The following is a 27,488-nucleotide window of genomic DNA, read 5'->3' on the forward strand; positions in this document are numbered from 1 at the left end:
GAGCTCACATCGGAATGTTTCCACAGCACAGCTGATGATAATTACGACTCACTGAAATTTCAGTTTTCTTTGATTGTGACATAAAAACTGGGACATAAATTAAAACCCAATTATCCTTTAAGGGTAATTGGGGTTATAAAACCAAGAGACTGTGAGTCAGTGTGTCGATATCGCAGGAGCACAGCGTCTGACGGAACAATATGTGTCCTGTGTCCCAAACAGCCTTTCACACGAAATGGTTGGGGATAAGGTGATCTGTGCACAATGCATATGCCGAGAGAGTACATCAGACTGGGTTACGGCCTTGGAGAAATGCAGTGAGCCTCTAGGACATCTTGGAAAGATTAAAATGTGCTAACACTGCAGTTGGAACGTCCTGGCCTTCACCTGTGAAGGTGTCCAGTGGTGGAGCAAGGCACTCAGCACCGAGACTCCAGCCAAGACCTGACTGCACGCTTGGAAAATGCAGTTCTTTCTACCTGGGAAATAGGTACAGCTGTTTGGCTCAATACAATCTATATCATCAATGTCCACGAAAGGGTGGGCTTTGTTTTTCACAAAGGGCATGATCCACAAAGGCTGCAGAAAGGATTTTTGGTAAATCATGTCATAAATTAAGTGCACAGAGAGGAGCTCATTAAAGGAAGATCTGAGTTATTCTTTAGGACAGGAATTGCCCACACACCTGCAGTTGCCTACCAGGCCACCTCCCGCTGATGTGTATTTGTATACACTCTTCAGGTCACATCAAATCCACTGAAACTTCCCAACGTTGTACCCCAAACCCTCTCGTGACACATCCCTCATTCTGGATTTCCAAAGAGTTTCACTTCCCCATCTTTCTAGAGAATTTTTTACTCCCTTTCGGTGTGTACTGTTTGTATTTTTACAAGAGCACATACCCGCCACATGACAGTGACATTTTCCTCTCTGGCTCTGCCACTCAGCTGAAAGCCCCGTGGGGGCCTTGACTGCAATGCATGCAGCTGGGCACATAGTAGACACTCACTAAATGATGCTGAATATAATGCACCATCCAAACAGCATGACTCCAGATTTCCAGTTTTTCTTTCTGGAAGGTAAACATTGCCACGAGTTATTAACTACACAGAAGACTTGACCAAACCCAACCCCCTTGCAAAACCAACCAGGTTTTCCTTTGAGGACACTCACCTCTGCAAACAAATTTCTGGCCACAGGACACCATAAAGGTCCAGACTAGGGTTTGGAGCAGACCTCTGTTTTAGTTGTTGCGTCAGAGCCATCGAGGCCCCTGAGAATCACGAGAGAGAAACACAAGGTCCAGGTTATTTCCACCAACCCGGGAAACCATCCCTGGATAGACATCTAGGGAAAGTGTTATGTCTGATCTGGGCTTTTGCAACCTTATTTCATAATCTACTTTCTTATCTACTATCTCACAAAACCAAAGAGCAATTGGTACAAACTGTATTGACAAAAGATCAGAACTTGATTCTCAATGGCAAAGGCAAGTATACATTATAAATAGCAAAACAGCTGGCTTGGACCATGTTGCCGGCCACTCATCCAGTTGAGGGATTTAAATGACATCATAACCCTTGAGAGGGTATTGCTAGCCAGCTGGTGTTATTTAGAATACACAAACATTGGAGAAAGAAAACACACACACACACACACACACTCACACACACACACACACACACACACACACACACACACACATACACACACAGGTTCAAGTTATGCAGAAAAACACGAACAATGGAAAAATAGTTTGCCCCTCAGGTGCCTTTCCCCTGGGGGGTTGATAGGAAGCCTAGCGGAGAAAGGAAGAAAAAAATTTTATTTTTTCAATTGGCTTTACAGCTCAGCAAAGTCTTTGCCCTGTTGTGGGCAAAAAGCATGAGACAGTGTCCTAAAGGGAGCCAATTGCAATGCTGCCTGCCCCTTTTCTAGGTTCTAGGAAATGAGATCATTCCCCTTGCTTGGCAACTAGGACAAGGGGTCACCCCAGTGCTATCTTCCAACCTAGTTTACCCTGGTCATTTCAGGGTTAAAATTATAGGGTTTGCTCGAGCTGGTTTTTTTCTTCATTTCTGTCTTTTAATTTTGCATTTGCTCTAGAATATAAAAACGTTTGCCCATCCTCCATCGTATGTTCCTTTAATACTGGTAAGGTGTATTAGCAGATGTGTCTCCCTGCCCAGCAGAAAGTTAATCAGAGAACAGATCCTTATTTTCTATGGCAGCATCAGTATTTTAATGTCTGCTAACCCTGTCACTAACACACATTCTTTTAAGGGAAAAAAATGCTTCTGTGCTCTAGTTTTAAAATGCAAAGGTATGATGTTATTTGTCACCATGCCCAAAAAAGTCCTTACTCGATAACTTTGCCAGAAGAGGGAGAGAGAGAGAAGGCAAATGTTCCCCCAGCTGTTTCCTGTCTACAGTGTCTGTGTTTTGTAGATAAATGTGAGGATTTTCTCTAAATCCCTCTTCTGTTTGCTAAATCTCACTGTCACTGCTAAATTCAGAGCAGATAGAGCCTGCGCAATGGAATAAAGTCCTCAAAATTGAAATGTGACATTGCTCTCAACATCTCCCATCTCTCTGGATTTCTTTTTGCCTCATTATTCCTGCTAAGCAATTCATTTCCAGACTTTGCACTTCAGAAGCAATGGGAAAAATCAGCAGTCTTCCAACCCAATTATTTAAGTGCTGCTTTTGTGATTTCTTGAAGGTAAATATTTCTTACTCTTTAAAGTCATTGGGGAATTTTCTTTAAATTGTGTACTGTTTGCTTCTGCCTAGAAATGTTATTCACTTTAGAATTTTCATTGTTTCGGAACTGGGAGTTATTTATAAATTGCTGAATATGCATTTCTGTGGGATCTGAAAAAATAGCTCCGGGAGATGGATGCCTTTGCACAGATATCTGTATGAGTAGAAACTATTGCAAGGTACTTGTGCTAAATCCTCCACTTCTGCAGGGCTTCAGTGGTGTCCTTATAGAAGATTCCTTTAAATCCTGTCTATGGTTAAAGACTGTAGAGCATGGATATGAACTTTTGGATTTTTTTTGCAGGTGCAGATGTTTTATTTTTAAGACCATGTTCGTGTGTGTGTGTGTGTGTGTGTGTGTGTGTAACTTGTCAGGACTGGACTTTTTATTACAAGGCACATACGAAGAGTTATCTTTTAGATGATATTAAAGCTTTTAAATATGATCTTTGGAGCTAAGGTCCCAGAACTCTCTGCACTTATGCCCAGAGAGTCAAAGTTAGAGTGAAGTTTAATTTGCTCTTCCGAAAAAGAACTCCTTGACAATTCTTGCTGACCTCGCATATTCGTATAATTTAAACAAATGCATACTGTATATACGGAGAGGGAAAACTTTCTAGCAACTGCATGTCTAAGTTTTCTCTTTTGAAGAGGACTATCATGGGCGAAGTTTGGACTTAGGGTTTCATGTTGTAACACTCTGATTTTATACTCGGTGTTGTAAAGTCTCTTTAGGTAAATTTGGCTGCTGTTGTTAATGCCAACTTCTCGTTTCCAATCACTGGCCCTAGTTCAAGTTTCCATTCTCAGCAAAATTATGTCCTTCAAGACTTGTGTTTTTCCAATTTGCAAGCACTTTTAAGCCGCTGTCACTGGCTTCTCGATGCAATTGCCTAAGAGCTCAATTCATAAAACGTCGCTGCACTTAGTACAGCATTCATTCGCTGCTTTCAAATACTCCACCACTAGGACTTTTCTTAGTCAAGTAAGTGGCTTAGGAGTTAGGGATACAGCTTTGTCAGGCACCTGATTCTGCTACCCTCAAGATACAAAGCCACATGATGGGTACTTTGCTTTTAAAAGAAATGAAGTCTCTCTATATGTATATGCATGTATGTGTGTGTGCATATATATATATGTATGTGTATATATATCCATATATATGTGTGTGTATATATATCCATATATATGTGTGTGTATATATATGTGTGGATAGATAGATAGATAGATAGATAGATAGATAGATAGATAGATCAGGCGATCTTACAGCTAGGGTTTTTGTCTCCCTACTTAGATATTCATAAAAGAGGTTGTTGAGTGTTATTCTGCATTAATTACAAGTTTAGAAAACTGTCTCCAGATGAACTTTTCAGAAGTAAAGCTAGCAATAAGTTATTGCTTTCCCCCCATTCCTGGAGCAGTAAGTGGTTTGAGGAAGCCGTGTGATCCTTCAAACATAATTCAGTAAGTAAAGGTGTCCTGCCTAGAGGCAGCATTCACAACTTGATTGTACTGAGTCTCAAGATATTTGCAAGTGTTTGAGTCAGAGGGAAGAGAGTAAGGCAGAAGACTGGAGCTTGGGTCACTGTTCAGGGTGGCTACAATAGGCACACAATGGAAATTGGTGCCTTGATTGGGAGGAAAAGATTGACTCAAATCCCAGCTGTGCAATTTGTTCATTGTTTGAATGGACAAAAGGCAGTTTACCCAGGCTAATAGCATACCTGCCTGGGTGTCCAAATGTAACTAGATGCTTTCACAAGCCCCACCCACAAAGCAGCACATGTTTTTAAGTCCTGTTTTCTATTCACATCAGCCTCATAATACCCACCCTGACCTGCTGTAAAAGATCTGGAACAAACAAAAATGGTTACACCTACAGTGAGTATTTTCTTATGACTATTGCCCTGAAATTTTGCTGGGCATTTTCGTTGTAGCCCAGACATCTGGAATCAATTGATATTCCATTTATTTAAGATAAAAAGAAAGGTCTTTTAAATTTTTAAAATGTGAATGATTTTTGAGAAACAATGTTCTGATGTTTTTCCCCTTTTTTTCTCTCCTTCTCTTTCTGGTTCTTCTTTCCTTTCTCTCTGTATCTTTCCTTTCTCTGTTTCTTTTGTGTTTGGCAAAATAAAAGACCAAGAAAAGGATGAACATATGGGGCCACTTGTTTCAAACTTTTAACTCCTAAGCGAGTTTGTTATTGTTTTCTTTTAGGGGAACATGATGTGATAAAATTCTCTGGTTCTCTGTGGGTGTACTGGACTGTTCTCTGAACTAAAGGAAAATGCAGTAGAGGTTCTATCCTGTCCTAGAGATAAAAGTGCTGATATTTATCTAACAATATAACTCAGCAAAAAAGAAAAGGAAAAAGAAAAATCTATATAAAATCAATCTCAAATTCTTAAATGTTAGTGATCTATAGGTATTGTTGGGGTTATATGTGTCATACCAGAAATAACTATGGAAAATACAGTTTTGACATCTCCCGAAGTTCTCAATTCACTAAGGCTACCTCTTTCCCTGGATTTCACGAAAACTAAAGAACTTCAAGGCATCTATAGTTGCAGGTGCTTGGCCCTCGGCATTACTATAAACTCAACAAAGAAGGGAGAGATGGAGAAGTGAGACAGGTAGACTAGCATACATTCTAAAAATGGCCCATTGCCAGAGTGTGGGGTATGTTCTGTAAGATCAGTTTGGAGTTTGCTCTTTTGAAAAACGCAGTGAAGTCCAGTTGGGTTGGAATTGTTGAGATTTCCACTGGAAGTATTGAAGGGGAAAGCCCCCACCAATTATTTTATAACTAAGACCAATGCAGATTGGCTGATGACCTGTGCCCAGCAGTCCTGGTGGCTTTGGCTATGTGGTGGCAGAGGGCTTCCAGGCAGAGATCCTCCTGAGAAAATGGAAGAGATGTTCGGTTGGGTGTTTACCTTCTCTTATATTTTACGGTCATTATTTATGATGATCTGCAAACAGAGGGCACTTTTCATCTTAAACTATTTTACAAGCATTAACTAAATATTTACGTTGTGTTAACAAGAGTCAGGGGTTTAAGGTTTTTTCCCAATTTCTGAGCTGAAGGTCTGGCCACAAAAATGGAAATCTTAATTAGAATGATGGAGTAAAGTCTGCCACTGATGTAGAGAGCCATTAAGTTGAGAGTTAGGAGGGCAAGGAGGACAAATGATGGAGTCTGTTTCTCCAAAAGGGATGGGGTTGAATGGACCGGCCTCTACTGTGAGGTTCAGAAAAGCCTCTTTTTATAATGATCACTTCCAGCGTAACTCCATGACCCTTTTGACAGGGTCCCTCGCTTACATCCTGTCAGTGACTCATCCAAGGCCACTGAAAGTAAATGCATCTGAAAGAGATGAAGCTACTTGCCTTGGGAGTCTTCCTGGAAGAAACCACATCTTTGTGCCACAAGTAGCAATGTGGGAAAGTTAGTGATCACTACTACTCTGAGAGTGGATGGAGCCTTGAGCCACAGAAATCTTGCTTTAGGCAAGGCTGCCATTTGGCTTCTATTATTGGCTAAATAAGTCAACCAGGGGTCCCTTGGTATATTTTGCTGTAAAATGGATACAGTGACACATAAGTCCCTCCGAGACATGAAGTCACAATTCCTGTGACAAAAAAAAAAAAAAAAAAAAAAAAAAGGAAGTCTTTTGCAGGTTTTGAGCTTAATGCCCTGTTCTTGAAAGGCAATATCTACACATACGTTGATTTGATAGTGCACTTGACACAGAAGGCATTAGAATACAGAAGGTGAAGGGTCTACTTAGCATGAGCCAATTTCATTCCTAAATCCTCGTATTTCTCCAGTTTCTGTTCATATTTTCACTTCCACTTGTGGTTGTGTTAACTACTGATATTCCCTAGGTAAAAAGTTTCTCTCTTTGTGCTTCTCTCTGTCTCTGTTTCTCTCTTTCTCTCTCTCATTAAGTGAAAAATTAAAAAAAAAAAAAACCACCCTATAACGACATACAGTATTTTCACAAGTCCTCTTTTATCCACAGTAAATTCTTTTTAATAAGTAGCTGGGGAATGATGTTCTAGTTAACTTCATATTCTGGTCCATAACGACTGCATATGTCATCTTTGAATGGCCAATCTTTAGAGAATTTAAATTAATAAAACGTATTTGGCCCCAAATCTGGACTGAGCATAGTTTAACCTTTGAAAATTCAGAAGGTTTACCAGGATCTCTGAGTGGTGTGGGATTCTACTGCAATAATAGCATTTTTCATTTACATAGTAAATGTTTCTAGATGTTTTATCTCATTGAATTGTAATAGGAATCTGTAAAGAAGGGGTTCGAAAAAAGTCCACAGTGGCAAGGGGATTAAACACAGGTTGTTTGATGCCAAGACATGATCCGTCCACACCACCCTATGGTCTGCCATGCACTCTGATGCACTTTTGTGCAGGGTAGTTCTGACTAATGGCAGTAACAGAATGTGTGTGTGAGGGGAGGGGCAGGGGGGCAATGTACCTTTGCCTCACCCACACTGCCCTTGCAAGGACCAGGGAGGAAACATGACCATTCTTCTGTGTTTTTGGCAGGTAAAGATGCACATCATGTCCCCCTCTCATCTCTTCTATCTGGGCCTGTGCTTGCTCACCTTCACCAGCTCTGCCACAGCTGGACCAGAGACGCTCTGTGGGGCTGAGTTGGTGGACGCTCTTCAGTTCGTGTGTGGAGACAGGGGTTTTTATTTCAGTAAGTAGCCCTCCCTCTCACTGCTCTGTGGATTTACAACCGCAGGGAGTGTGTGAATAACTGAATGACTGCCCGTGGCTGGCAGCCGTCCTCAGCCTCTGAGATTCTTCACCTTAAAGTAAGCCTAGTGTTTCAACGGGGCTGTGGCAGGTTTTGCAGATTTAGGATGGAATTTTCCTCCTTAGCAGTTTGTCTTTTAACTACTTCCTGCTGAGAGCTTTCCCAAATCTATTGTGCTCTACCCTCACTATTCCTTTCCTTTCAGTGAAAGGATGGGACAAGATGGAGCCTAGAGGATTGCGGGGTTTTTTTGTCTCAAGATCTGTGGGTGCACATATAAACATATGGAAACAAGTGCTAGGTAATTTGGAGTAAAATAGTAAGGGGAACTTGGAGAAAGAATTAAGGGGGCACATCCCAGATGTCTCCACGCAATATGAAATCACCAGGAACAGAAGGTGAACTTCACTCAAAGGCACATTTGCAAATACACAGACAGTCTCTAAATGCAAACTCAAATGCCATATTAATTTGTCCTCTATGCAAATTGACCTTGATTTTTTTGGTTATTGCCTTCCTTTGACTTAGCTTTTCTCTGGGACTCTCCATCTGGAAAAGGGTTTCTGACAAGTGTGGGGTTACTTATCCCATAAGTAGATCTCAGGTGATTAAAATGTTGACAGTCAATAAAAAATAGACAGCCAACTCAATGTTTCCAAATAATAAACACAAATATAACTCAATGTTGCCTGGGGGAACTGACCACTTAAAGAATCTACCTCAGAGGTACCTATCAAATTGTACATTATAGGACAGTGAAAGATTTAAAGCCAATTGCTCATTCTATATAATTGTTTGGAATTTTAGAGAGTTCCAGGAAACTGTTGTTCAGGTCCTCAGTGAGCATGAATCATTCTTAGAGGTTCATTATCACTCGAGTGTAGACAGCTTACCTCAGTTGCCCACTAAGCTTTGAATAGCTCGTCTGATGACTCACAGACTTCAAGTCTCTCTCATCTTCTTCCTGGGGAAGGTGGCGTGTGCGTGTGTGTGTGTGTGTGTGTGTGTGTGTGTGTGTGTGTGACAGAGAGAGAGAGAGAGAGAGAGAGAGAGAGAGAGAGACTAGGGGAAGGGTCCTGAATATAGCAGTCTGTGATGAGTCGGGGAGATGGGAAAGGAGAGGCTGGTGGAGGACTGATGGGTACTCATCACAGATTTGGCAACAAACAGTCTTTAAACAACTACTAACAGAGAATGAGAAGTGCTTTCTATACTTGAATGACTAAATTCCCCCTCTCTGTTTCCAGCTAATGCTTCAATAGAGTGAATTCAGGTATTTTTCTCCCAACAAAGCAATTCTATCTGGTTCTCTGTTGTAGTGCAGATGAATGAGTTCATTGGGTGGGTAATTTTAAAATAGCAGACCTGTTTTACCTTTGAAATATCCAGTGAAAGGCAAATGTGTTACATCAACATCACCCAATGGTGGATTGTCATTACTCTTTATTTTGCTGCTACTGATCCACATATAAAAAATGAATAAGTAATTCCACTTATTATGCTCAAGAGATTTTCCCCCTTGATAATCCATTTGCAAAATTTCCTTTGATCCAAGGATCCAGGTGATTGCCAAGCCCACAATTGTCTTCTGTTATGTGCCAAGCTGAATTGTCTTGTTTGACATGATGTGCTGCAGGATTTCCATGCACAGTGCATGGAAACTGGATCATTCTGTGCCTATGATGTTTGAATTAGATGATGAAAAATGGGAACAGAAATAGTGATTTGGTCCCACATAATCATATAATACTGATACATGTGCACACAGACAGTTAAGAGTATGGGACAACTAAGATGGAAACCAATTTCAAGCCACTGAAAAGGTTCTTTTATTGTTACTACAATGATCAAATTTTAGCAGATGTTTTTAAACTCCATTTTAATAACTTGAAAGGGAAAGTTTATATATAGGCACTCTATATGTTTGAAGTATAACTTTGGATAGAAAGTGGTTTCATAAATTGTGATTATTGTCAGCATTGCCATTGAGACTCTATGTTTCATAAATTCTGCCTAATAGAATTCTATGACTTACATAAATTTTTTGTCTGACACAGAACCTCATGAACAAAAGTATTCTTGTTAACTTTCTAGTCAACTGGACAATCTCTTTTGCCAAAGAGAAGTTAGCTTTAATTCAAAACATTGATGGAGCATGTGCTATATGTGAGATACTGTACTAGGCATGAATAAGATGCCTAGAAATGAATGAGAGACTGACTTGGCTTTCAAGAAACTCATAGTCTGATCAGGATGTTTCAAAACTGCATGTAACTATTATCAAATGTCATATGAGAAACACAATCATAGAAGGATAGATTATAGTCCTTTATGCTTTTCCTGAAGATTTTGTCCCATTTGAAATCACCTAGCCATGATCTACCCTCTCAATGGGCTTCTTGATGCCAAAGACTATATTTATTTACCATTGAATCCTAGTATCTAGCCCTATGCCTGGCTGATATAGTAAAGGCTCGTATTTGATTATTGAACTGACAAGCTTGAATTGAATTTAATTGAATCCAATTGAATGGAATGGAATTACTTATTTGGGATCTCAGTCTTCAGAACCTTAAAGAATTAGGTTTGTCAAGTACTTTGGACAATTTATACCTCCTATATATCTAGCTATTGGATAAAACTATTTTTCTTTTATTCAACTGAATACAGTGTATACTAACAATGTCTTAGAGACTGCATTTTGGTCATCCCCAAGCTACACTGATGGTCTGGTTTGTGTCTAAGCCAATTATTCTAACAGGCATTAACTGTTGTCAACAAATTTTATTGAGTTTCCTTTTTGTCCGCTGAGATTTAGTGTGTGTAGAAGTCAGCTTTAAGCATTTACAGTCTTTGAGATACTTTTTAGAGGAAATCAGTCTTCCCCACCTCTATCCCCTGTCAATTGACTCTTATCATTGTTTTTATCCTTATTTTCAAAGTTTTACTGTGGCTGTGCTTTTTATTTTAAGCTGTGTCAAATCCATTTTGAAAGTATAGTTTTGTTGTTCTTGTTATTTTTTAATAGTGGAAGGCAGTTTCTGATCTTAGTTTGAAATTCAAACATCTAAAAGAAAATTGCCTCCATATTTATCTTTTTGCTTGGCCCGAATGTTTAACAAGGGGAATTTTCTCAACCTATTAGAAAAGAACAGTTCTGAATATAAAAAAAGTTTTTAATGTTGACTTTGTATTGACTGACCCAGTGTGTGAATGAGCTCATCTTTGTCTACAAGCACAAGTTCCACTACAGCACAGTGGAAGCATCCTTCTAGATTATCTGTTTTGTGAATATTTTCCCAGCATAAGTGGAACAGTTCCTCTATAATTAATGCAGCTTCCCCAGACATTTTATGAAATGAAAGTTCCAATGAACAGCTAATTACTAATTCTTCCCTATGTATCATAGTAAGAGAAGGTATCAGCCAGTCTTGTGCTCTCACCGTCCTATGAGGAAAATGGTAGCATAATGAAGTGGCACGTTGGGAAAGAGCTAGCTATTATCTTGCCAGATTGATGGAGCCCTCATAGAGGAGGGCTTGTTATAACCTCATTTTGCATGAAACATAGCAAGAGGAAAAGAGCTTCAACTGAAATAGAAGTTAAGCTTGCCATAGATATAATTTTTTGACAGTCATGGTGATTAACCATTTTAACATGTACTTTAGGGGCTCGTGGAATTTCTCTCTTTGGAGATACTTAAAAAATTGACAGACAACCAACTATCTTGGATGGTTTCAATTAAGAGCAACCAAAAGAAAGCAAGTTTTGGGGGTCCTTTTTAGTTTTAAGAGTCTATAAACAGTCCCTTAAATAAACTGTATATGCTTTACCTCGGCGGTCTGGGAAAAAGGAGAAGTAAATCAATTAGAAAAAAAAGTTGGATACCCTTTCAGCTATTCCAGATTTATGGCTTTTGTAAAACATACTTCCAATGCATAGTTATTAAGAACGGGTCTGAATAAACTAAAGGCATTCTTCATGTATTAAAACATACTGCTTTAAGTGAAACTTTGCAATGAATTTCATTGTTATTGATTGCAACAACCTTCCTAGATCTAGGTATTATTATTAACTCAGGCTTCTTTCATTTGAAATATAGTGCTCAGAAAACTGCTCCCAGACCTGTCATTCATTAGCTGTATGACTTTGGCAGGCATTTAAACTTCCTGGGTCAAAATGTCCTTGTCTATAAAACAAGGGGATTTTGTTAAAGCAAATGACTTCTTCTAACTTTAATGGACTCATAGTCCAGATTGTAATTATCAAGGATTGGGTGCTATTCAAGAAAGGAGAACCTTGGATTTAAGTAGTGGCCAAAGAACATTTAGTGTCCTTTATCTTCTCTACAGAGTTTCTGTTTGCTCCTAAAGATAGGCGATTCCACCTACTTAATGAAAGAGTAGCCAGCTTCTTTGTTTTGTTTTGTTTTGTTTTGTTTTGTTTTGTTTTGTTTTAAGGTGAGCTTCAACCCCTCAGGGATGGAATAAAAGCTCAGACATGACCAAATACATGAGGGTCATCTGGCCAAAGGAGCACACACCTCATGAAAGCAGATAGCCATCTTTCTTTGCAAGGAAGGACTAGCTCACAGGTCTCATCTTCACATATTCTTACTCTCTTGAATGTGAGAACAAGTGAGTAGGTCAGTTTTAAGTTGCACTTGATTACATTTGAGGGGACAATAAGAATCTATAGGCTTCTAAACCTTGACCAGCCACCTTTTGCCAGCCTATTGATACTGTCTTTCCAACTAAAGAAGGAAGTGTATAGTTTGGGGCATTCAAAGATACATACTATTAGCATTGCTTTGAGTGGGGCTGGGTTTGGGCTACACCATTTGTATTCCTTGTTTTGGTACCCCTTGGACTGCCAGTCATGCATTTGTATGACAGCTGGTCAAAGTTAAGGGTACAGTCACTGGCTGTGGAAAAGCTTTTCAAAGAGAAAAGCTTTGAAATTAATTGGCACATGTGGGGTTTGACCTATGGCCCTGGCCTCATTAGCACCACTAAACTAATAAGTCACAGGTATTCTTAAAGAAAAGCAAAGAGTTTTTACATTGACCTGAAGTGCTTGCTACTACTCTAAATATGCCCAAGAGGACCAGTCTATGCAACCAAAGGACCACTTAAAAAGTGATAGTATCTATGCAAAATAAGAAACTAATTTGCATTTTTCTGACATTTTTAATGTTCTTTGGGTTTATCTTCCTGATGGAGAATTATGGGAAGCAAAAAAGTGAAGGGTTCGAGACTAAGATCCTGGTCTCTATTGACAAAAATTTAGAGTTTGAATTCTAATTTACTTGGTGTGTGGCCCTGATCAAGCTACTTAACATCTGTTCCTCAATTTCCTCATCTGTAAAATGGGGGCCTACCTCATAGAAGTAGTGTTAGGATTAAATGAGTTAATGTATTAGAACATATTGACTTAGAATACTGCCTGGCACATAGTAAGCACATCCATATGTTAGCAATTATATTTATTTATTCTTTTCTGGGATCTGTTGCAGAGTCTATTGCAAAGGTTGAGGAATCTGCACGCCCAATAAGTTATACACTCATTTTCTCTCCTTAGGGACAACTGATAACACCTGTTATTAGTAATAATTGGTATATAGCAGTATCAGTAACAAGAAGAATGTCTTGTGTTTGAATAGTACATTTACTTTTTCAAAATTCAGTTGCATGAGTTTTCTCACTTTGTTTGGTTTTACCCCTGGAATGCAAGAATTATGGCTTCACTGAATAAATGAGAAACATAAGACACTGAGACTTTGTGACTTACCTCACTGGCTGGATCCAGAACCAAAGCTAAGGTCTCTTGTCTCCAAGAAGCATATTCATTTGGCCATTTACATTGTTTAGAGGCCCAACGTGTGATAGCATAGGGAGATGCTTCCAAAAATCCCAGTCCTCTTCCGAGAGATAAGGAGCAGAAACCCCTGGGTAACCGAATTGATTCTGAAAACTTCTTTGGAAGGAGGCATGAGGGAGATATTCATGTGATAATCCTACAGTTTCTCTTGTAGGAAAAATTAGGAAATACTAGTAGAATTTCCTCAGGGTGCACAACAAAATCTTTGATTGGAGGCTACTGCTGTTCAAGAGCCTTCAGAGACTGGACCCCATTCAGACAGAACACTGCAGCTCACCTGTGAGCACCAGGATATGTAGTATGATCTGCGTGGGGGGGGGGGGACATCTCCTCTGGCCAACTTCAAGTTCTCTTCATTCTCTTCCAGCAAACTTCAGGTGCCTCATTTCTTGCAGCTGTTAGTTCTGTTGCTTTTTCTCAAAGACTGGTTGAACAAGGGCTGTTTATTTGGACCAGAAATCTTTCTCTGGGGATTATGAGAGAGATGTGGTAAAGGAGAGGTGGTCACAAGGTTCCATAATCCAGATAGTGTGCCAGGCAGGAAGAGGCTTCTCCAATTTGGCCATGGAAGGAGTTATGAGAGCAGGTTTGGGTTTGGATGAAAGGCTTCCACCTGTGCAGGTATCACTCAACCAGCTTTTTGAAGACCATTGGTTTTGGATGTCTCGTATCTTAAATGGCTGGTAGGTTAGGCATTTTAGATCCAGAAGAGAGTTTTGGCATTCTTCAAATTCCTTGGGCCTCCATATACCTTGTCCAGACATCATGTTCCATGCCAGCATTCCTCAGGGCCTCTGTTAAGAGATGACTATCCCTCTAGCTACCTTCCTTCCCATTTCACAGCCTGTAACAAAGAATCCGACACACTGAAAACAGGCACAAGATCTCTCTCAAGTACATTTTTCATTGTTCTCAATAATGGACTACAAAGCCTTTGCTCTTTTATGCAGCCAGACGTCTTTGACAACCATGGTGGCAAAAAATCGTTTTTGCACTGAGCTGCTGCTCTGGCAAAGTTCCATCCTACACCTCTCTGTGAAACATCAGCAAGCTCTTACATCACAAAGAATTGCTTTTGGTTGCCTGGAAAGTTCAAATCCTCAGGCCTTATTAGCTGTTAGACTAAGAAGATGACAACACAGCATTTTGTTTGTCTTTATCTACATGTGAGATCATGTTTAAAACAGCAAAGAGCTGTTATTTGACGTGCAATTCCTGAACCGTAGTAAGTTGTATGCCTATTTAATGCATTGTTTAGTCTCACATTGGCTAAAGCCACTTAAAGAAGCACTTGGCAAGCTCTGGCTTTTCATTCTTGGCATAGCTGCCCCTCTTACTTTTTCACTGAACCTTAAATACCAAGAAAAACCCTTCACTTACTTTATATCTGGCATATTGCTTTATGCAGTTGGCCAGAACTTTTGCATGTGGCCCTCTGCATTTGTCCTAAGGTAATTAATGGCTTTGCAATATTTGATCAGCAGCGGTACGGATACAAAGAGAAATTGCGCAACCAGTAGAGACCACACAGTCTTTTAAATTAAAACCTTTTGCATTTAATGCTCAGGCATACTACAGGATAATGGTTTCCATGCCAAAAAAAAAGGGGGGGCATGGGGACACCCCTGGGAAGACATGCAAAAAACTGATTATTGATTAAGCATACATCTCTCTAATATCTCCCTCTTAAAACTACCTGATTGGGGGCGCCTGGGTGGCTCGGTCGGTTGAACATCCGACTTCGGCTCAGGTCATGATCTCGCGGTCTGTGAGTTCAAGCCCCGCGTCGGGCTCTGTGCTGACAGCTCAGAGCCTGGAGCCTGTTTCGGATTCTGTGTCTCCCTCTCTCTCTGACCTTCCCCCGTTCATGCTCTGTCTCTCTCTGTCTCAAAAATGAATAAATGTTAAAAAAAAAAAAAAAATTTAAAAAAAAAAAAAAAAAAAAACTACCTGATTGTTCAAAGGAAGTAAAATTAAAGACTGCTACAAGCTTGGAAAGCCTTGAAAAATAGTCAAACATCAAGAATGAAATTCAGAGAGGGGTGCCTGGGTGGCTTAATCAGTTGAGTGTCTGACTTTGGCTCAGGTCATGATCTTGTAGTTCATGAGTTCCAGCCCCACATCAGTCTCTGTGCTGACAGCTCAGAGCCTGGAGCCTGCCTTGGATTTTCTCTCTCTCTCTCTCTCTCTCTCTCTCTCTCTCTCTCTCTCCTCTCTCTCAAGAATGAATAAATATTTAAAAAAGAGATTTAAACTCAGAGAGAAGTGATGTGTCCAAGGTCACACTGTTAATTAGTGACAGAAATAGAAAAAGATACTGTTGATTCTGTTTTCTGATTCTAATGCAGTGTTTGGCCTTTAGAAACAATGAACCATGCCTATATCAAAATTACCTGGTAAATTAAAATGGCCAGGAGGGGCCTCCAATCAAGCTCACCCAAATGAACGTAGATCTTTGTGGCTCTCATTCCAACAAACTCACCTGAAAGTTAACACTTTTGTTCCCTTGCTGTAGAAATTTTCACAAACTAAAATAATTCCCTGCCTGTTTCTTATACATTACACAAAACCTGCAGATGCTTTGGGCATTCCACTCCACTTAAGGTCATAATTTAGACTATTATTGTATATTATATTATTCTGACTCTTTGGTCACTCTCTCCAATGTCAACTTGGGTAGAACTGCCTTGGAATGACTTAGCAAAGCTGTGCTCCTGGAAAATCTGAAACAGTCTGACGAGTTGTTGGATCAGCTTTTTTTTCTGGAGATTTCTCTGACGGCCCTAGGCCAAAAGAAATTTACACCTGATTTTTTTGCAGACTTCCAAGCAAATACTCTATGAATCTCTTCAGACTTTCTTCTTTCATCTGTGGTCTTTATGAGGTACTAAAAAGGCTGTTGAAGGGGTCTTTTTAAACTTTGAAATTTTGTTAGTCATAGACTCAATTCTGTGAATATTGCTGGGAAGATGGTACTACCTCTGTGCCATTTACCCTGGTGAAATGGTCTTTCATCAGAAGCAAGTGATTAAGAAAGTCCACACTGAGCCAACCCACAAGCAGCCAACTCCTGATAATCTATGAAACTGGGGAAAGGAGCACCAAGAGTTAGAATTCTGGATTAAACTGATTTGAGGACACTGTAGATTTTGGCCTCCTTTCTCGCTGCCCCCTGCCCCAGCTCCTTTGTGAGACCAAGTGGACTGTTTTTAAATCCTACTTCATTCTCATACTCCCCACTTGCCTCCGTGAGCAGTGCCATTGGCAAGAGAATTTCTCAACCTAAGCACTATTGACATTTTGAGCCAGATATTTTTTTTTTGTTGGAGGAGGAGGGCTGTTCTGTGCATTGTGAATGTTTAGCACCACACATGGCTCCTACCTTCTGGATGCCAGTGTCCTTCCTCCCAGTCGTGACAATCAAAATATCTCCAGACATTGCCAGATGTCTCCGGCGGCGGGCCGGGGGTGAGGGGTAGTGTGGAATCACCCCTAGTTGAGCACTACTGGACTAGAGGTTTCCAGAAGAGAAGCAGTTCGAGAGATGAGAAAGCCATTAGTGAAACTAACATAGAAAGTAATCGTCAGTCACTGGTTAATCAGAAGTCTATGTTCCATTACCCAGAGTAACAATGAGAAGACTCATTGTGGTTTCAAAAGTCTTTCCCTGAAAATAAAAAGCTCTTCCTATAGACTATCTAGAAGGTATTTGTAGGTGCTCCTTCTTGTCTTATAGCTGTGGAATTCATTTATTTTAGTAACGCAGCAAAGGAAGGCAGAAATGGTGTAAAGCAAAACTTTGTGCTTCGAAGTATGATTATGACCACCTGGAGCAAAAGATAACTAGATAAGCTAGTTATCTTTGACCTCAATATTTATGGCCATTCCCTTCTTAGTCATATAACAAATAAGCTGTCAATGTCCCACAGTTGAACAGGCCTGGTTCAGATATGGTGGCCATGATTTTTCTCTTCCCTTCTTGTGTCTTTCCTATCTGAATATCATCAGAGGCATTTTATTGCCAAGAAACAGCCCCAGCAGAAAACAGAAAGAGAAAACACTGGAAATCAGAAGTTCCACATTTGGGCCTCACCCAGCTCCCCTACTTAACAGCATTTCTCCCCTTTGGAGCAGTTAGTTAATATCCTTGCGTCTTACATTCCTCATTAGTAAAGTGGGAATTAAAATATTATACCTCAGAGTTCTTTTGAGGCTCAACTATAGAAGGGTTTGGAAAACCTAAGGGGTCATCCAAACATGTTGCTATAATTGATTGAATTAAATGCTTTGCCTTGTCCCTCTAATCACCACCACAAATTAGTTTAGTGGTTCAACTTCAATTATTAATGACATTGACCCATTAGTTCAATTGTTCTGCAATAATTATAATCTAGACAAGTTAATTTGGCAGTGTATCACCTCAACCTTATTAATTAGAAAGAAAAGTATGTTGGTATCTTCTGTTCACTTCTATATCACTTTACATTTAGACCACCCAAGAGTTAATTAATGTATTTTCAGAATGCTCACCCAGTATTACTGTTATGTCCTCATTGCAGGGAACAGGAAAGAGACAGAGCCTATCACTTTACCACACTAAGCTTGCTTAAAAAGTCTGTCTCCACAAGGTGGTTTTGTAGGCACTGAGGTATCACATGTAGGCAAGAGATTTCCATTCTCCCAAGTCAGCTATTGGTTAATTCTGCTTAGCCTCAAAATGCGGTGTTCAGCAGAGGGAATGTACTCGCTAATCAGAAAAGTATCTTTGCACTCTCAGGTTGCCCATTGTAACAGCTTCCTTATCATAGCCTGACTTAGGGGAATTGAATTTTTTTGTTCGAGCATGGCTTTGATGAAATCAGAATTGTGAGTTTTATCACCATGCAGTCCAGTGACCAACTGGCACGTGTTTCTTCTATCCCAGAGGCTTCAAATCCAACAGCTCTCAGATACATAATATTTGACTTAGCAAAGACACTTTTGAACCTCACAATCAAGTACTGGTTACCACTGCTGTGAATTTTCGTTCTATTTTGAGCTCTTTTAGAAAAACAAAGTTTTACTTTTTTTCCTGTCCTCCACACCATCCAATATTGGGCACTTAAAACTCCTTGCTTGACTTGATGTTAACAAAGTCATTCCAACAACTATTTCCCTCTACCAGTCCCCAGAATATACCCCCATCTGCTGCTGCCACCATTAAGGATCTGAGATTTAAGATATAGAATTAAAACTCTATTTGAGGTATCATCTCTTAGGACCCATTCACTATTGCCCCAGTAAAAATTTCTCCTTGCTCAACAGTAGGCTAATTCTAGTCAACAGAGTTTTCGAGGTCTACAATAGGAGCCTTCACAAAAAGATTCTACCTGTGGAAATGGCTTTGAAAACAGACCTCTATTTAGTTCCTCTCTATTTCATCTGAGGTATCCATACTAAAAGGAGCGATGGTAGCCACGGGCAGGCAGGTAACAAAAGGTAAATCCCTGGCAAATAAGCCCCCAAGGTGGGTAAAACAGCTGGAGTACCAGCCCTCAGAGAACTCTACAAGCAGTTTTTATTTGCCAAAGTATAATTGAAGAATCAGAGAGCTAGAAAGAACTGTAGAGAGCAATCTGGTCCAGTGCACTCACTTCCCAGATGAAATGAGGTCCAGAAGAAAACAATGTGCATCAGGTCACAAAGTACACTGGTGGGAAGGCTGGGACTGCAATTCAGTCACCTTGCTCAGTCTAGGGGTTTTTTTACACAGGAAGATACTTTGAACTTAACCTTGAGAAACCCACATGAAGGTAGCATTAACAACTCAGAACTGCTATGTCATTCTTCTGTTGTAATGCATTAGAATAGTATTTGAAAATCTGAGCCCTTGGGGCGCCTGGGTGGCGCAGTCGGTTGGGCGTCCGACTTCAGCCAGGTCGCGATCTCGCGGTCCGTGAGTTCGAGCCCCGCGTCAGGCTCTGGGCTGATGGCTCAGAGCCTGGAGCCTGTTTCCGATTCTGTGTCTCCCTCTCTCTCTGCCCCTCCCCCGTTCATGCTCTGTCTCTCTCTGTCCCAAAATAAATAAACGTTGAAAATCTGAGCCCTTAACCAACAAGAAAACATTTTTTCCAACTATTACCACCCTTTGGATAACATCATCAAGTCTCTTTATCTCAAATCTGATCAACCTGACTACAGGACTATGGATCTTCATAGACCCTAGTAGTTTGATGAATTGGAGGCCTAAAAGAAAAAAAGTGACGAGCTCATTTCTTTTTAGAGATACTTTTAATTTAAAGTCATGTCAGTTGGTTGCCTAGTTTATGCATTTGTATTGCATGTTAACTCAGAAGCTACCCAAAACAAAAGGCACTGTCAATACATTATTTCTGTCTCCACATTCCTGACTTGCTAGTCTTCCATGAAGGTCTTCCATGAAGAAGCTTAAATTTTCCTACGTATTTTGAGTTTTATGTTTCTTTCCATTAAAGTTTCCAGCCGTTCATAGACATATTTAGTTTGGCAGAAGGTTGTGGTGACTCATGGAATGAAGAAATTTGAAAGCAAAGCTACTGAAAATGGATCTAATTTCTTTTTGGGGTAATTTGGGAGCGAGCGATTGATAATTTGTCTAATTTTTCCTGGTTTCATCAGCTGCCATACTGCCAAATATTTGTTCCATATGGATGCTTTGTTATTACTGAAACATATAACAAATTTCAGCTGCAACTATATCTAATATGGTCAAAGGGCAAGACTATTGTTGGCTCATTTTCTCATTGTTTTTGGCTGGACACCCTCAATCAATGGTTATTGAGTGAAAAAACAGGATCATATTGAAACCATTTTCAGCATGTTCCTTCCTATGGATCTAACCGTTTCACTGTGAGTTTGTCAAGCACGGCAAATGTTCCTTATTAAAGGGATGATTATGTTTTCGGCATAGACGTGACTGCCAGTTAATTGCATTCACCTTATAATTCCACTCTCTCAATTTGGTATAGAGATAGTTTTTGGCTTTCCAAAGATTCCTTCTTTTCTGCTGATTCTTGCCTCCCACTATGGAATAGATATTTGGGGACAGATTCTGAGGAGATCAATGACATACTCACACAATAAGCATCACTTCAGACTTACCTTAAGATAGTCTGTGAGCCCTGAGTCATTTGAATCTTAAGACTTATAAAAGGTATTAGTGCCACAAATCCGGCTGGCATTCTGTAGATTACTAGTGCTTTGCATGCAATTGTGGAAATCTCCCTTACCAGAGAAGCCAGACAAGGGTTCAGTAACAATGCACGGAAACACTGGCCTGCATAAGCTAAAGACATGGAAGGACTTCTGGCTGATTCTGAAGTAGGCATTGATCACTTACTGTCTTAAAGTCATTCAGCAGGTAACTGATTTCTTTCAATATATATGATTTCAAATCCCACCCCACAAAAAAACACAAAAGCAATAATAAAAAACAGAGAAGTCTATCTCTTAGAAGAAACCAGATGTTATTGAAGACCATGGAAAGTGATTTGTGGCAAGTAGTCTCTTGTTTACGATAGGAAAATTTGGTTTGACTAACAAATGTTCTAAGGGGCACACATGTCACATAGTAAAAATATAGCTTAGCGTATGAAGACAGATACAGAACCTTGCTACTTACTCAACGCAACCTGATAGCTTGTTTGAAGTGCAGAATCAGGGGCCCTACTCCAGACTAATTAAAACAAAATCTGCACTTGTAACCAGATACCCAGGAGATTTGCATGCACGTTAGGATTCAAAGGGCCCTGGTCTAGGGAATCACAGGAAATAACAGGTACATGTTGATTAGTGACTCATCTCTGAAGAAAGAGAACACCAACTAGTCAGGGCTGAACTTCCACTGAAGTTTTGAAAAATGTTGTTGGGGCCAAACATGCTTGTGATCATTAACAATGTATATACTGATTGAACAGTATTAAGTCCCTGATTCCTTAGGTCAATGGAGCCTTTCCTCAGGGGAAGTATAGAACTGCTCCAAGGATAACCCCAAGGCCTGACCTTCTGTGAACTGGAAATTGGAACTCCTAATTGCTGTGGCTGCAATTTCCAAACCCATCACTGGGGCCAGGAACTGAGATCCAGTCCTTAAGATCTTGCCAGCTTCTTTTTCAATAGTTACATTTTATAAGAACAGCCAAGCAAGAGTCCTTAAAAAAAAATATTTCTAATTGCATTGAGTGGACAAATGTGTGTTTTACTCATATCAAATTGCTTCCTTTGTCATGCTCAGCCAGGTTCTAATATTATTTCTTATGACTCTGGGTTGATCAGATCCATTAGATTTGTTATCAAGATTTAAAAGAAATGGTTTTGAGCTAAGAAAAGTGGCTTTCTATCTCCTATTGGAAGATGAAGGGTAAACTTTAAAACTGCTTTTCAAAGAGGCAGTTGGCTCCCCAGTTGAAAGCCTTCACTAGATCCATTCTGGAACTCGGCAAGCTCCCCAGCCTGAACTTTAATGAAGGTCTAGATATCTAAAGGACATGTTTCTTCAGAAAGATCTTATCCCACAGCAGGGCAGGTAAAAGTGATAGAAGACCAGTTTATAACTTATTTTCCTTGAATGACACTAGAAAAATGGGGGAGAGCTTTGAATTAGGGAGTTAGGGAATCTTGGATTTACTCATAGGTTTATCACTAAATAACTTGGTAAATTTGGTGAATAGTCCCATGAGTCTCAAAACCTGTTTCTATTGGAACAATACTATTAAGATGAACCATGACATTCCACTACTGAAATGGGATCACCGTGATCTCTTTTCACAGTTTTCTGGGGGGGAGCCGGCGGGGGGGGGGAGGAGGGAATAAGTCATAGACATAGTTTTCACATTTTTTTTTCATATTCGTTTTCCTTAAACTTTAAATAACTGTCACCTCTTGATTGCGTTCAATTCTAGGATTGGTGGTATTGGACTTAGCTAACAATTATATATTTTATTTGTTCAGACTTAATCCACAGCATTTTAATGCAATAACCCTTACTCCTTAGCACTATACCCATTGAAAGAATGTTGATAAGATACTAAGACCTTTTCCAAAACTAATATTTACTATTGTTTCATGGAAATCTCTAAAATCCTTTAAGAAATCCAACTGGATATAAAGCTATTATTGTTTCTTTATTAGCATTCTTCTTTCATTACTTTTATTCAGAGCTTCAGTAAAATGTATAGAAGTAAAATTATGTACTAACCAATTTAATTATAGCATTGACTAAGTATCTGCTCTGTGTTAAGCAATACCCAAGGGAGGATGAAACTATGCCTTGAAAGAGGTTTCACACTGGTGCATGAGGACCCATTAAATATCAATCTTAAACCCCAAGCTTGGGTCAGATAGAAATATCTCTCCCCTGTCTTATTCCAGTCTACACCATCCATTGAGTGCCTTCTGGTTAGCAAAACACTAATGATTGAAAGGAATGTAAAGCATACCTACTACCCTCATGGAGTTACTTTAGAGCAGATGTCACAAATGGTGCCCTATTCCAATCCCACCTGAATCTAGCTCAAAACTGTTTTGTTTTCTCCAGCCAATATACTTTCTAAGTTTTGGAATTATAAACACCAAGAGATTTAAAATAAAAACAAAGATTAAAAGCTCCTCTTGAAAAGTTAGGTGATCTAGCATTGCTGGCCAGCATTCCTGAGTAGCAGCTATTGGCTAGAGCTTTTTAGGTGGGATATGTATCCCTCCAGCTCACCACAGGGCCTTACAAGCTTGCTTTATTCATCTATATACCAACCTGGCCTTAGCATACATGGACAAATGCCTTTCCTACCCCAGATATGCAAGATTTCTTAACACAACTTTCTTTTTTATTCAACACAACATTCACTTATTGCCTTTGTACCATCACCCATGCATTAGGCCAGCCACTGCTGATTCATATGAATAAGGCACAAAATTTTTATTTAAGGCACTTCATAGTTCTTCTCAAACATAGAAAAGGTATAGTTCAGGTAAAATTTAAAAGACAATCAAGTCCTCCTGGTGAAGGGAGAACCCAAATATGAAAAATTCAACATTCAATAATTTAGAGATCATCAAAGGGATATTTCTTCAAGAGTAAGTGGAGTTTTTGGCCAGTGACCTTGTAAAGCAGGAAAGACCAGGTTCCCAGCCAATGCAATGGATGAGTTACGCAATCACTCAGTGTTTAGGACAATGGAGACCATCAGACCCAACTCTTCAGACAAAGTGAGTTGTAGCATTGTAGTTTGTTTTGCACCAAGATCCAGAACAGCTGTTACCAATTCACTGGAAGATTACACATGTGTCCTTCCTTCCATTCCCATCACTATTTAGGTCCTCCTCATCACTCACCAAAACTATTGCAACAGCCTCCTCAATGATCATTCTGTGTCCAATATTGCTTGACACCAGCCATCCCACCCATGAAATTAATCTTTCTAAAGCACAGTTCTAATCACTTTATCCCTTTTCTAAACAACTTCAGTGACCATCCATGGCTAAGTAAATTGAATCCAAACTCCCCAACTTGACAGTAAGGCATTTTATATAAGACCTCTACCTAACTTTTCAACTGTATTTCCTAACATTTCCCTACAGCATAGCTCACAAACTGGCAGTCTGTAAATTGTATCCAACCTTCAGGAGTATTTTGTTTGGCAAATGCAGTGTTTTTACAAAACTTTGAATTATCTGTCAATATAAATAACTCTGACTTCTACATTGGCACCAAAGTCTTCACCATTCTCTATTGCATTACTGTGGCCCACTCACTCCTTTACATGATTTTCTTGGCTTTTGTAGGCATTTGAGTTTACAAATGCTCCCTACATATTCCAACATCTAACCTAGATGATTTCCTACTACATATATTATTTTCCTCCGTTTTTTCACATGTCACCTCCTCTGAAAAATCTTCTACTAGATGTCAACTCTCTTCCCTTTGAATAGCAATAATATTACTCTTACAACTCTTATCATCTATTCTATATTGTGTTTTTTGGTGAGTGTTTGTGCTTTATACCATCTGGTTGGCTGTAAGTTCCTTGAAGGTGAGAGCTGTTTTATTAATCTGCTGTAAAATCCCACATACTCCCTTGTATACAACATAGTCAATGTCTGCATGGAATTAATTAAGCTATCCATTTTTCTTTGGCCTTCCAGGCCTATATTAGTTGTGTGTGCCCATAAGAAGGTAGTAACTCATTTGAAATGCAGACATGGCTGAGTCGGAAGGCCTCCATGGACTTTTAAGCATTTTCAAGTAGGGAGTGAGAAATGCTGTATCTAAAGGAAACTACTGAGGGAATTTAGGTAAACAGAACATGATCCTTTTTGTTGGAAGCTGGCTGTGATCTTCAGATTAAATCCTTATTGCATGTCTCACAAGGAGTGTCAGCAAACCCTTTAGTAAGCTCAACTTTGTCAGAATTACAGGAGTCAGTCTATTCCTGGGGGCCCAGCTGAAACAGTGAGCTGAGCCAGCGCCAGGTAGAGCACAAATACCCCAGAAAAAAATGAAACAGAAAGAACTCTGCACACTGCATTCAAAAGTGTCCATTTCCAGAGTTACTGAGTGCCCAGAAATGCACTCTCATTCCTGTTTGCCCTGGGAGAAGGGCCATCAATAAGTTGCAAGCTTATGGAGTCAGAATTCAGTGGTTCCAGAAATGGATCCAACTTCATGGATTTTGAATCAGAATGATCAGTTGTAAAATATGAACTAAAAAGAAGAAAGTCACTCTTCTAAAGTGTAATTCAATTCAGCAATGTTTTATGGACAAATATGCACCCAGGATAGTGCTAGAAATCAAGAGAAAGCTAAAACAAGAAAGCAAGTAGGGACAACTAACCATATTCTCAAGGTATGACATAAAAGCCTGCCTCAAGTTACCTTCAATCTGGTTGAGAATGTAACCCTTACCCATGTGTAGGAATTATCATCAAAGTAAACTGACAGCATTAAAATAAATAATAAAATATAAAAATGGCATTCTTTTTTTTATTCCTGCTAGACATGGCAGATGTCAAACATGTTTACTAAATTTCCAAATGAACACTGAGAATTTTCATTCTCCTCTCTCTACATTCAGTTTTGTAAAGTTTTCCATGGTTGTTTAAAAGGAAGGTGGACTTTGTCACTTTCATGTACCTTCTGTCTGCCTGGATCCTTAACTAGGTAGAGGTATGGATGTGCTCTGTTGCTTGAAAGAGGCAAGAAATACTGGGTGAACAAGCTGCTTTGACTTTGAGCTGATGGAAAGTTCATGAAAAACTCCCTCCCTTTGTGAAGTTGCCAGACCAATCTTTCCAACTCAAGTTCAGTGATGTATCCAAATCTTACCTGGAGTCAGAGGCTCTCCTCCCATCTGATTTTCTGTATCTCCCAGTCCAAACAGGATCTGACACAGAGAACATGGGCATCATTGGCTCCTTCTCTTTCACCACAAGTATTCCTCAAAACAGATATTTTCCCAAATTAAACAGAAATTCAACTGTGAGTGTCCAGGTATATTTGAATAATATGTATGTATGTATGTACGTATGTATACCAAAGGGTCAACGTTAGGTGTCAAAAGAGGCTCTGATTATAAAATAAGGAGACTTGAACACCTGAGGAGACTTGGCTTTGCTAGTTATAAGTTGGGTGCCTTTAGGTAATTATCTTGTTTCTAAAAGGGGTACAGTCAGCCCTGTTCTGACTCCAGAAAGGGGTTTTTGTGAGTTTTAGGTGAGATAATACCCATGGAGGCATCACAAAGTTTTCAGGGAATCAAGGCCAGCTACAGGTTTCTAGAGATAAACTGAATGAGGTGTTGTTTGAATTGATGGACTGCTAGGTCAGAGTACATTCTAAGTTACAATTGGGTTAGCCAAGATGACATTCAGTCATCTTCCTCCAGAGGTTGAGGACAGCCATCTCTTTTTGGGTCGCGTGCGTTTTTTTGTTGGCATTACAAGGGCAAAGTAGGAGTAGCTATATTATTGGTCAGTGCTTCCCATATTCCACTATCCCATGAGTAGGGATAAGAGGTTAATTAAATATATCTCTCGGGCAACAGAAATGATCAAGGCTGTCCCTGGAACACAGTTGTTTGAAAAAGTAGGCTTTTGTTTCAGGGAAAATCTCCCACAGAGAAACATGGAACACCAAAGAGAACTATAAATAGGACTATCATTTATGTCAATTATAAATAGATTTGTTCCCTTTTGATTAGAAGATTAGTTCTAGCTGAAAGTCTGTAGTTGAACAGAAATGAGGGAAAAACTGACAAAATATTATTACATGCTAACAATTAGATTTGATACCTTTTCCTCCCTGAGGTATTTTCTCTGATTTTCCCTAAATGAAGACACTTGTGTTCAGAATCCAGATTTTAGTCTTTGAAGTACATTTATTCATATTTCATCACCTCCTCAGTATCTCTCCTTACCTTCTAGATTAGAATACACACACATACACACACACACACATGCACACTGCTTTTTAAATTGAAAAAAAAAATGGAATAAATTGAATATCTGTGTTAGAAATTCAAAAGAGGTAAAACTCTCCTCAGAGGCTCCTAAGATGGTCTTCATGCCCTATTACAAATGTTTGCCTTTTCATGAAGCAAATTCTGTACCAAATTGTGGATCCTTAGCAAACAAATATTAGCACAATGACCTAAGGGACCAGAGTAAAAGAGCTATAGAGGAAGGGCCATATCCCATAGGCTCTTGCTACTAAGCACTTGTCAGACATGCAGCCATTTTTCTTTCATTCTAGAGGGAGCAATATCCAGAGGGATCCCAACTCTTTAGATCTGGTTAGCCAACTCCTTCTCCTTTGCTCATGTTCATGACTCATCTCTTCCCAGGGCCAGGGAGAAAAGTGGCAGCTTCCCATCCAAGCCGTCTGCTAGGTTCATCCTGGGACGAGGATTTGCAGAGGGAGCAGTAGGGTGCTGCCGTACCAGGCATGATGGAATACAATGGAATGTATGTCTCCTGCCCACTGGGATGAGGGAATGAAAAATCTTACCTGAGTCTAACCTACCTTGCTTCATGGAGACTCTTG

General features: G+C 39.7%; 1 protein-coding gene across 5 annotated transcripts in view; it reads left to right on the forward strand.

Annotated features, from left to right (window-relative positions):
- The first annotated feature begins 2,379 nt into the window (after nucleotides 1–2,379).
- IGF1 (insulin like growth factor 1) overlaps nucleotides 2,380–27,488 on the forward strand; it is a 78,717-nt gene continuing 53,608 nt past the window's right edge. Inside the window, exons 1-2 of one of the 5 annotated variants that reach the window (XM_019446609.2) lie at nucleotides 2,380–2,722; nucleotides 7,339–7,495. In XM_019446609.2, the coding sequence (XP_019302154.1) occupies nucleotides 2,660–2,722; nucleotides 7,339–7,495 (220 nt within the window). In that variant the 5' untranslated portion in view covers nucleotides 2,380–2,659. Of the gene's footprint in view, nucleotides 2,723–4,524; nucleotides 4,645–7,338; nucleotides 7,496–27,488 lie in introns of those variants that run through there. The other 4 variants (XM_019446611.2, XM_019446612.2, XM_019446610.2 and 1 more) reach the window with 4 other exon arrangements.

The sequence above is a fragment of the Panthera pardus genome, unplaced genomic scaffold, assembly GCF_024362965.1.
Source record: "Panthera pardus isolate Hobbes unplaced genomic scaffold, ASM2436296v1 HiC_scaffold_6, whole genome shotgun sequence".
Taxonomy (NCBI): domain Eukaryota; kingdom Metazoa; phylum Chordata; class Mammalia; order Carnivora; family Felidae; genus Panthera; species Panthera pardus.